This window comes from Penaeus monodon, chromosome 37, assembly GCF_015228065.2.
Source record: "Penaeus monodon isolate SGIC_2016 chromosome 37, NSTDA_Pmon_1, whole genome shotgun sequence".
Lineage (NCBI taxonomy): Eukaryota > Metazoa > Arthropoda > Malacostraca > Decapoda > Penaeidae > Penaeus > Penaeus monodon.
The window spans coordinates 18,201,873-18,213,908 of NC_051422.1; the positions used below are offsets into that span (position 1 = coordinate 18,201,873).

Sequence of the window (12,036 nt, forward strand, 5' to 3'; positions counted from 1 at the left end):
GTTCATAGTGAACGCAGAGGGTCAAGAAGGGGACACCTACAGACACGGAAGAGGTGGCGTCGGGGTGCAAAAACAAACGCTAGATCGGTGAGCATAACCATCTTCTGTGAGGGGTATGTCTAGCTGTCACAGGTACTGCGCACCCTTGCCATTTAAATTATGTATAAAAATTGCTCTACGGAGTATTTATATAGAAGGAAGAAAGTCATGCGTATCAGATATCATCTCTCTCGCTTTTTTTATACAAAGGAAAACGAACGAACCTCTGATTTTCGTGTCTAATGCTTGTCTTTGCACCTCAAGAACGCACCCAAAGGAACGGGTCAGCGAAGCAGTGACGGCTCGTTCACCGGGAACCTGGGTTTGTTTACATCGTGGCTGATTGGCTGCGTTCGTTCCCCGGGAGGGGTCGGTCTACCTGGCCAAGCTGTCTCGGGATTCGACCGAAAACGGCCTCGAGTCAGAGAGATATATTATGTATATATAAAAGAACACGTTTTGCGTTTTTCATATGAGTACTACAATACGCAGTTTTACACACTACTTGCGAAAAAAGTAAAAAATTAGCCTATATGTTTCACTGACTCTCGGATACACACAAGACGTTGACCAGCCTTACGACCACCCTCCCTCGAGGGAGGAATTCATGGTGTGAACATGTTTCGAACATGCACAGATACTATACACGGATACCCATGTTTCACAAACCATGAGTTTTAGTTTACCATTTATCACCACTGTTATTTTTTGCTATTTTTCTATTTTTTCTTTTTCTTTTGAAAATTTATTCTGACAAATTAGGGAAAGTGTCAGAAAATCCCGAGATCAGCCAACACAGCATCCCTGACCCTTTTTTACCCTACAAGCACATGGTCGGCGGAGGGCCCTGAGGCACAGGGGGCGGGGGGGAGGAGCGACGTCACTGGGGAGGCGAGTGGAGGGTCAAGGAACACTTAAGTTAATGAATGGAATTGGAATCGAATTCAAGTTTGGTTCTTTTGTGTTTATCTTTAAAAAAATGTCCTCTAATGAGAAATTCATGCAGGATCATTCTGAAGATTATTTTGAGGAAGAGGTGTGACTACTTTGTATAAATATTGCAAAGGTGTGAAAAATACAAAAGAATACTTCATTGTAAAATTCGTTGCGTGACTCAAATTACTTTTTTGTTCTCTGTCTTTCTTGTCATTATCCTTTCAACAAAAAACGCAAAATATGAAAGAAAACTGAGCTCTTTGAACATGAAATCGCGGCACACCTTTTGATCCAGTAAGCTTTCCTCGACCTCTAATAACTTGCATCAACACATGCAATAACCCTCTTACTTCCCACCTTGTTGCTCAGACACACCCACCACTACCCTCTCCCTTCCCACCCAGTCCCTCATACCCCCTTCCCTACCCCTCCCCACCCTTAAAACCCTTAAAACGCCCTTCCCTAACCCATCTCCCCCCCTCCTTTCGCCCCCTCTTTGAAGCAACGTCTCCTCACCGAGCCCTGAGCCTCGAGCACAGACACCGACCAACACGGACAGAACATGTAGACTTTATGTACACCTACTATGTATATAACACTGGGATGCGCTTAAATAATAATAATGAAAATGTGTCCTAGCCTGTTTTGTGGTTTTGTACGCATGTAACAATAATGTTGCTTATTACAATACAATAATAATAATGAAACAATGTACACGCATTCTATAACAAACAAAGAAAAAAAATGTGTCTTATTGGCCTACTCGTCCCTTCGGCCAATAGTGATTGTTAGGTGAGCAACGATATTGCCATTTGTGTTTGTTCTCTTGTTTCTTTCTTCCAAAATAGAATCCTGACATACATCGAGGAACCCCAGAAGGATCCCCTGGTTTTGCTACAGGCTCTCAACTTAAAAAAACATCTGGGAGTTTCTGTTTTTTTTTTTTTTTTTGCGTTTCTCTGACTGCCTCTTCTTGTAAATTAGTGAACAACATCTAAAGAGCATATGGGGTGCACAAAAAATCATCCACGGATGTCAACGAGTCAACAGCTTACAAGAGTAATGCTGAAAACACCTAATGTTGTGACCAGACAAGCTAATCTGAGCTTTACGAAGGAGCGCTACATGGACCACAAAACTTCCTCCGTAGAGGGACCTTATAGCAAGACTACATAGGGCTCAAAATAGCTTAGTTCTGTCACAATATGAATACCTCTACTTGCTCCAAGCTGAGGGAGGAGAGTCAGCTACATTTACTATGAAGCGAACAATAGAAAATCTTAAAACTTTTTACATGGAGTATTGTCAGTGCATTATATTTATACATGGTCCTACTAAAAAACACATTGTGCAGTCAGGCGCATGTAAGTACAAATTATTTGGCATAACGTACGATGAATAAAAGATTGATTATTTTTTATACATTAGCCTAGCATATGCATAGCCATTGAAAACACACATGGAGAGAGAGAATGACCAACGAAATCCGTACACGCATCTGGTACTTAAAACTTCACAAAGGACATTTATAAAATTACTTACAATTTTAAACATCTATGGATACACTTTTTTGTAGAACACTGACACCAGGGTGGATACATCAGTACACAGCATTTTCCTGCGTTACACGTGCATTTTGTCTTAGCTTTTTATTTTCTTGTCTTGCAATTTTGTATCAATAAGTTTTTTCTATGTCCATATCCCTTATATCGCCCGCCACTAAAGGAAGGCAAGAGAAACCTTTTTTTTTTTCTTTTCTTACATTTTCCAGAGTCTAAGAAGTCCATATTCTATAAAAGCACTCGTCCTTTAATGAAACACTCAGGTGGACTCGGCATGGCCTAGATATACACTTGAGGGAGAGAAAAGTGGGAGGGGGAGGGTTCTCAATGAGAGGGAGGGGAAGAGACGGGGGAGAGAGGGAGGGGAAGAGACGGGGGAGGGAGGGAGGAGAAGAGACGGGGAGGGAGGGAGGAGAAGAGACGGGGAGGGAAGGAGGAGAAGAGACGGGGAGGGAGGGGAAGAGACAGGAGGGAGGGAGGGGGAACAGAAGGAAGATGAGTCGTTCATATATCAGTATCACGTTAAAGAGACAGTGGGGGAGGGCATTGGCACCACCCACTCACTCAAAGAGAAATTGTACCATTTGGAATAGAAGCATCCAATCAAGAAAAAAGCGTTGGATCTTAAACAACAGTAGTCGGATATTTGCACGCTTTGAAGTCTCTGGTAAGTCGTGGACATGAATTCAGATACCGATGCACTTGGATTTATTCCATCCCAATTCGTTTCTTAATTTTTTTTTTTTTTCTAAGATGATTTAGATTTTCAGATTTTTTTGCGTGTTTTTTTGTCACCAGTCATACCAGCTTTCGAACCATATGTTTCATTTGGAGCAACTCATCCATCAGGGTTGTGGTAATTGCAGTGATATTAGCAACAGAAAACCCTATGCATGAAAGCAGTCACTTGTTTACCTGAAGATGCAACATAACTGTTAGCAGAAAATAATACACCCGTTGTCAGTATTTCTACAAATGATCCAAAAATAAAACTCCTTCAGATGCATCACCTGTTACTATGAAAAGTCATCATTAAGAATACAATAATACACAATTCAAATTAATCGATATTCATGCAATTTTGAGAGGAGCCGGACTACTGCTACAATACATCTGGAAATAGCAGTCAGCTTAACAACAAATGTGTAAACTTGAGTTGTAATACGGTTTCCTTTTTGGGAAAAACAAAACCTCAATATTTTCATCGATAAAACACCTTTACCTTTATCCCTTAGAGATATTTACTCGGTTTTTCATACGGTTTCTCTAACGTCTCCAAATATCTGCTTACTGTCGCCTGTGGTGAATATTCAATGTGTCGCAAAGGCGGCACTCACTGGTATTGTTAACACGTATTCTGATCCCCCAAAAGGTCATGCAGACCTTGTTGGATATGGAGTGGATCAAGTGGATACATGCACCCGTTTTAATGGGCTTGGATTCCCTATAAAGTTCATAAAAATAGTGAATGTGGCAGGATCCCGCGATGGATCTCACCGACCTCTGATTCATTCTTTACATTTCGGATTTTCAGACCTCTCTCACAAGTAAAAAATAACAATAACCATTGCTCTTTCCTGTTCTTCTTCCTCTTCTGTTTGTCTCTCTGTCTCTCTCACTTTAAATATCTACCAGAATCGAATGTTTCACAAAGTCTCAGCGTCTGACGGCTTACCGGATCTGTATCGAACACCTGAGAAATCTTCTACTTTCCACAAAGAAAATGAAAACTGAATGATAAAGTGACATTCATAATCGAGAGTTGAGGCGTAGTAGCGTGATCCTGTGGTCTTTATCTTGTGACGAAAACGACAGACAAAAAGGCAAACTTCACTACAACATCCACTCAATAACTTAAATTATCAACATAATTTCATACTTCCCCATAACAATACTAACTACTTCTATAACAGATGGACATACCTCAAAGACGCTTATGAATATATACAAGGTAAAACAAAAGATACTCAACATTTTAGCCTAAATGAGGATAAATTTTCAAACGAGTGTAAACATAAACAATGAAAATGATCACACGTCTACAAAGAAATTATGTCCACTGTTTAACCATCTGAGATCTTATCCCATATCAACTTGGTTGAACAAAGTTATTGCCCTGGCTTTCTCGAACATGTTAATTTACTTTTTTTTTCTTTTTTTTTTCTTTTTGTTTATTTGATATCACAAAAGAGCTAGGGCAAATAAGGTCAACTACTTACACACTATACAAAAGGACCCAGGCCCTATGACTGACGTAAGGTAATAGGTCAACATAAAAAAAAACGTGAAGACAGTAAGCAAAAAGACTTCACAAAGTCATCCCTTGCCTGCCTTTCCTAACCTCACAACGTATCGCTACTCCTTTCGGTCAAATAATTATGCACACTCCTTGGCCTAAGGTATAGTTATTATGCACACTGATGATTACAGTTAAAATAATTCGGAGGAGAGAGGTATTCGAGACCAAATTGGGCTCCTCGAGCTTCTTCTCTTAGCCTATTCATCCACAGTTTCCCAGAAATTACATTTATCAACTTTAAAGCTCTAATTTAGCATACCGGCTATTGCACTAATGCCTCCACATGCGTTGTCGTTCCAGTTGAAACTCTCTGAAGTGAATTAAAAAGCTTTAAAATCGAATTCTTTTTTTTTAAGACATATTTGCATGACGTTCCCCTTTCATAATTCTTTTGCAGAGAGGAAGCAAAGTGTACGGACTCCAATACGAACTGAAGCACAGAGAGTTTCAATATACAAATTCTCCTTCTTTGTACTTAGCCATGGCATCTTTGGGGGTAACATGCATACAACAAAAAAGGTTTACATGTATACCTTCCGTGCACACCACGCATGTACACCAGCATGGCGATCAACCCTATAATCCGACGTCAAACATAACAATTAATACAAATAAATATAATCCATTTACAATGTAACAATTCTCAGTCACTGAACTACCGCATTCCAATCAGTCAAACAGTTCCAATCTGCGCCTTTTTTCCTCTTTTTTTTTAATTGAACTTAAAGCTGGAATCATTGGTAAAACTTCTAATTTCACGAAAGAAGCCGATAAGAAAACAACATTAATAATTAACACGAAATGTACAAAATAATGAGGAAGTATCAATTTCTCTTCTTTTCACAAACATCGGGAATAGGAACCATTGATTAGCTAATCATCTGCTATTATCTGGTCACTGGCATCCTGTCATGTACAACACTATTAACTTATAACAATCTAGTTGGGCTATCAAGAGTCATTTTATCGTCCGGACACATAAACCGTGTGGATCCATTTCAATGAGTATCATATATATGTTTCCCTTCTTCCTCTCTCCTTGGCTTGGCTACTCAAGATGGTTTGAGTGACTAATGAAAATTCTGGGTTTTTTACTTATCATTGTTATTTTCATAATATAATCATCATATTACTAGGCAAAAAAATCAAATACACAAGAAAGAACCATCTCAAGTGTCTAACCAAATCGAGAGACTTTTATTATACACGCTGTGGACTTACAAGACAGGCTGGTGTGGCAGAGGACAATACCCGACCGGGGGCACTTGTGGCATGTCATTTGAAAGGAATCCTCCTGGCTTGTCACTATCTCCATGAGCCTTGTAAGTCGACAGGGCGTTTTGGAAAGATAACCCGCGTGGTGTTGATATATAAATGAACCATGAAGTTACTTGGTTTTACTTTCAGAGGTCAAGTTCACGAGTAGGAGAAATGTCCTTAGGTCATGCATTGCCTCGGGGCCCCGGTGTGAGTTCAGAGGTCACACACAGGAAGCTCCCGAAGCAAATGTGTGTGATAGACTATCTGGATATTACTGCTTGTTCCTTTGCTTTTGCATTCAGAATTTGGTGGCTATTTGTTATATTTTGGAATTGCTGTCTCTGTAATCTTTATTCTTTTGTTCACTATTTGAAGAAGTAGTTGCTGGAGGTGTGGCCTCGTCGTCCAAAGAGCACACGTGTGCCTCACAAATGAAGAACACATAGTTGTCGAGCTCCAGAAGTTTCCTTGTCACTTCCAGACCCCGCACCTCAAACGGCTTTGCCTTTGGAGCTTCAGTTGCAGGCTGGAACCCGGAGGCGCGAGGCGTCGGGTTGCGAGGACGAGGTTCAAGTTTGATTCAGAAATCTCGACGCAACCGTCCGCCTTCGACATCATTTCCAGCCTTTTTTCTTTCAATCATCATCGAGAACTTATCAATTTTTTGGCTTAAAAATCATCACTATCAAAAATTTCTATCACCAATATTGCACTTTTTTTCTAAAAAACTTTAATTCTTAGTTTAATATCGAGTTATACATCTCCAGGTCCATGGCGGTGCTGAGGGTCGGGGTGAGGGAGAGTGCAACATCTTCTGGAGAGGTGGACGTGAGAGGGAGTTGCTGGGCGTGCATGTCATTGGATTGTGTGGGCGTGAAGTGGAAATTTCTGTTTAAATAGGCACGCCCATCTGGGGAGAAATCACCATAACGTTAAGTCGCAGCTTTGGTATCCCCTGCCCCTCCTCCCGCCGACGCGGAGGAGGTGGAAGAGGACGAGGAGGAAGCGTTGGTGGCTGCTCCGGCGGGGGTGTTGCCCGCCGACGGCTGGTCCTTGTTGGTCTTCTTGTCGTCTTGCTGTTGCTTTAACTTCTCCTGCTCCTCTCGCTCCCGGCGCACCTGCTCGTTGATCTCCTTCACCGCCCGCAGCTCCTTCTTCAGCTTCATACGCCGGTTTTGGAACCAGATTTTTACCTGCAAGAGAGGAGACGAGTCAGTCGGGCCAACTTGACGGCGATTACTAGTAATTGAGTTATTTGCCTCGAAACTCGTCGAGTGACGGCCTCATGCAAGAAAGTCATTGGGGACAATCAGGGTTTATGAAATATATTCCTGTAAAGTTTAACGTCTTAAGATAATACCTCATATGATATCATAACACGTGAATTTATCATTATCTCTGTCGATAAACAGACAGACACTTAGAGGATTATTATTTTTTTTTTTTACAAAACAATTTGCCTACCTATATTATCTATAATAGAATGATGAGGCCACATAAGACAAACAGGAAATTGGTACATTGGATATTATAAAATATGTATGCGTAAATGAAAAAGAGAGAGAGAAAAAAAAACTTGATTTCTGTTACGTGATGTTAATTTTGAATGAATGTTCAAGAAAAACTGCTTGCGAAGCTACAGACTCTGCACAAGTAAGTAGGCACTTCAGCTAAAATGACTAGATGAAAGTTGCAAGCAAATTAGACTAAATTGGCTTATTTACCTGCTTGAAATCTATTAGACTATTAGTGGCAATATTGCACATAATACCGTGGTCGTAACCAGAGGAGGGGGGTGAGGGGAAAGAGGGACGGAGGGAGGTAGAGGCCTTGTTTATAATTATCTTTCACGATCATTAAGCCCAGCTCTCATCGCCTGCCGATGACAGTGCAACATGCAAGGCAATTAAATAACGGCCAAACACACTTTTTTATGGTTCCTCTCCTTTTCTTTCTTTCACACTCTTCCCTCTCCACCCTTCCCCCTTCCCTTCCTTTGGTGACATCCTGTTCACCCACTTCCTACATAACACATGCTGAAGGGGAAAGCAATTATGCAATTTTGGGATACCTTGTTATGTGCGGGTAATATTTTCCATTGCCGTGACTCGTTCTTCGGTTAATTCCTCTACTCCCTTTGTTATCGTTTCACTTTTTTTATATACTCTCACTCTTGTTCCACTTCGCTGATTCTCATTTCCTCTCTCTTTCCGTTTCTGTCTTTTTTTTTCTCTCTCTTTCTCTCTCACTCACTTTTTCTCGGTCCCTCTCTCTCTCTCTCTCTCTCTCTCTCTCTCTCTCTCTCTCTCTCTCTCTCTCTCTCTCTCTCTCTCCTTCCCTCCCTCCCTCCCCCGTATCTCCCTCCCTCCCTCCCCTTCTCTCCCTCCTTCCCTCCCTCCCTCCACCCTCTCTCCTTCCCTCCCTCCCTCCCTCTTCTCTCTCTCACTCCTAAACTTTGAAGCAGTTGATCGACATATTGGTTGGTTTAGCTGGCATAAATCATGTAGAATCATGAGTTGATGTTCTTAGAAGAGTGGGCTATCCGTGTCATGGAATTTCCTAATGTCATGTTAGACCTTTTTCATTTTTTACTCTCTTCCTTTCTTCTCTGTCAGTCTGTCTCCCTCTCTCGTTTTGACCGTCATTATGCCGTTTGAATGACTTACCTGAGGTAAAATTTTGTAAATATACTTTGACTTTTTTTTCTCTCTCTAACTCTCTCTCTCTCTCTCTCTCTCTCTCTCTCTCTCTCTCTCTCTCTCTCTCTCTCTCTCTCTCTCTCTCTCTCTCTCTCTCTCCATATCTTTTTTACTCAATACTCGACTGAGCGGAAGTGACGATGGGGAAATGGCAACTAACGGTAAAAAGGAGTTAGTAATAATAGGTCAGAGCCGCTGTATGAAGGTAGGGAAGTCATCTTGTAAGTCTGCAAAGAACACAAAGAATGTAAAATTTTGGGTTAGTATGAAGTCTGTTAATCATTTTCCCTCCTTTTTTATTCAGTCAGTCTGTAAATACTAGTTCACTATGCAAACGGAGACTACCTGTTCTTGTTTTTATACGTTGTTTTTATTTTTATTTTTTTCAAGGTAATATATAATGCATCGGTTTCTCCGCGTCCCGTTAATGTTTATTTGTCACGTGTCATGTCTGGAGGGTCGAAGAGCCGGCGCCAGACAGGGGCCAGCCAGCGAAACACGGGGGAGAGGGGAGAGGGGGAAGGGAGGGAGGCAGAAGGGGACGGGAGGGCGGGAGAGAGGGAAGGGGTTACTTGCACGTGGGATCGGAGAGGGGGGGGTAAAGGGGGAGTTACAGTTGCTGAAGTGAGGAATGGGGGGAGGGTTATGGGGTAGAGGGGAAAAGGGTGGAGATAGAGGGGAAATGTGTACGTACACATGTGTGATATGTGTGTGTGTGTGTGGGAGGGAGGGGGGTGTGAGGGAGAAGGGGGATGTTGAAGGGGGCTCTCTTTGTAGCTTGTTGGCTTATGGTGGGGGGGATGGGGGCTTATGGGGGTGATGTAAAGGGGGTGGAGAGGGGGCAGCAACACACGATAATATTCCCGGGTCAAAATGCAAACTGCCAATTACGATCCAATAAGATTTTGAGCAAATTATAGGACAGTTTGAGTTACTTCCCTATCGGGTAGGATGGGGTGTCGGGTAGGCGGAGGGGGGAGGGAGTGGAGGCGTTCTTTCTGGGTCCTGCACATCTCAAATTATCTTCTGAGCGTTTTAGGAGGTGCATAAGTATCATTAGAAAATGTTAAGACACTAAAAGACGCCAAGTATCAAAAACAAAATACACACAGGGAAAAATTATCCAATAAACCAGAATCATACAGCCATGTACATCGGCAAGTTGACGTGTAAAGATGCCTTTTGGCTGGCAATGGTCAATACGTCAAGGTCATGATAGTCGACAATCTCACACTTGCCTAACAGAAGAGAAGCCTTAAGAGCCATTGGCGCTCGTTATTCTCTCCCCCCAGGCATGCAAGCAGTGACTACCGAAACACGCGCTTTTCAAGAACGCTTTCGACGTTGCATAAGATCACTTAACGTCTCCACTTTTATCTGACGGCGCAACAGACGTCCTGCGTGATCGAGGGGCATTGCAACGCGGCGGCAACGGCTGATCGACGCTCAGCAGACGCTATGCATTTTCACCCACCCACGCTTCCTCGCTCCCCCTGCCCCTTAAAGCGAGGGAAACATCCTTGGCATCCGACCGGCCACCTGGTGCGGTAGTTACGACGGAGAGGAATTATTTATAATATCGTTCAATAATTATCTACCGGCAGAGCGGTTCACAAACGGGAAAATTGCTTAGTTAATTGTCCGCGCTTTGGTGATCATTTTGCAGATAGGAGAGTCACACATGAAGAGCCTGGTAAATAGTGTGGAGGTTAGGTGGAGGGACGGGTGGGAGGGAGAGTAATGAGCGTGGGTGCTGAGGGAGGGAAGGAGGGAGGGAGGGAGGGAGGGAGGGAGGGAGGGAGGGAGGGAGGGAGGGAGGGAGGGAGGGAGGGAGGGAGGGAGGGAGGGAGGGAAGGAGCTGGAGTGCTGGGAAGAGGAGGGGAAAGAAAGAGGATATGAGGTGAGGGTTGGTAAAGGTGTGGGTGAGCTTTGGGGGGGGGGGGGAGGCGAAGGGATGAATTAAAAAGTTAGGTGACACTTGCTGTTTCTCTCTTCTCATCTCTCTCTCTCCTTCTCTCTGAGTCCTCTCCTCAAATTTTCTCTCCTTTCCACCTTTCCTTCCTTTTCGTTTTCTTCTTTTTTATCTCCCTCTTTCTCTTTCCGTTCCCTCTTTCCCTCCCTCCTACTCTCCCTCCCTCCTTCCTTCCCTCCCTCCCTCCTTGCTTCCTTCCTTCCTTCCCTCCCTCCCTCCCTCCCTCCCTCCTTCTCTCCCTCCCTCTCACACACTCTTTTAGCCAGTTATCAATCGTCATTTACCTGACACTCCCAGATACCCAGCTTGAAGTAAAGTTGAAAATTATTCTGGTTCTTTGTCATTCCAGTCCGTAGGAACAGTTTTAAGCCGGTTACCGCAGAAGTGCATTAATTCATAATTTACAATCACTGCATGAATACTTTGGCCTCTGATGGGATTTCTCTCTCTCTCTCTCTCTCTCTCTCTCTCTCTCTCTCTCTCTCTCTCTCTCTCTCTCTCTCTCTCTCTCTCTCTCTCTCTCTCTCTCTCTTTCTTTTTTCTTGATTCTTTTTTTTCTTGTCACAAGAAAAATTTTCATTTTTGTGGGATAGATGTTATGGATCTAAAGTGCAAGTTGGATTGAGATCAGTGAACAGCTTGTATTGTTACCAGTTTTTGGAGTATTTCTACCACCTGCCTTGTCCTGACTTGATATGAACTTAGGAAGAATAGTTTCTATGTGTTGATTTTGATGAATGCCGTAATCTGGATATATTAATTTTTGTTTTAATATTCTCTCTCTCTCTCTCTCTCTCTCTCTCTCTCTCTCTCTCTCTCTCTCTCTCTCTCTCTCTCTCTCTCTCTCTCTCTCTCTCCTTTATAACTATATACCTGTCAACTACAATATCTATCAAACAGTATGTTTACCTGAGCTTCTCTTACACCCCATCTATCTATCCCAACCGTCCCCCATCCATCCCTCCACCCAGTCTCCCCCCTCTTTCACCCCCCCTCCTTCCCTTCTCCCGCACATTGCCCCCATAGCCCGATTGCGTCTCTGGAAACAAAAAGAAAAAAGAAAAAAAAAAAAAAAAAAAAAAAAAAGACCCTTAGCGACGTAAACTTTTCGCCCTCAGACTTAAATATAAAACCTAAGCACTTGTCTACCGTTCAGGTGTTACAGAACAACGATTCATTTGCATAAAATGGATATACAACTGAAAAGGCCTTCACCTTAAAATCTACCTTTTAGGAAATGGCTCTGGACACGCGTTACCGACCAAAACA

The 12,036-nt window shown here is 42.7% G+C and overlaps 1 protein-coding gene across 1 annotated transcript in view; it reads right to left on the reverse strand.

Annotated features, from left to right (window-relative positions):
* Nucleotides 1-3,271: 3,271 nt before the first annotated feature.
* LOC119596381 (homeobox protein abdominal-A homolog) overlaps nucleotides 3,272-12,036 on the reverse strand; it is a 189,759-nt gene continuing 180,994 nt past the window's right edge. Inside the window, exon 4 of the mRNA XM_037945596.1 lies at nucleotides 3,272-7,289. Within this exon, the coding sequence (XP_037801524.1) occupies nucleotides 7,029-7,289 (261 nt within the window). The 3' untranslated portion in view covers nucleotides 3,272-7,028. The remainder of the gene's footprint in view (nucleotides 7,290-12,036) is intronic.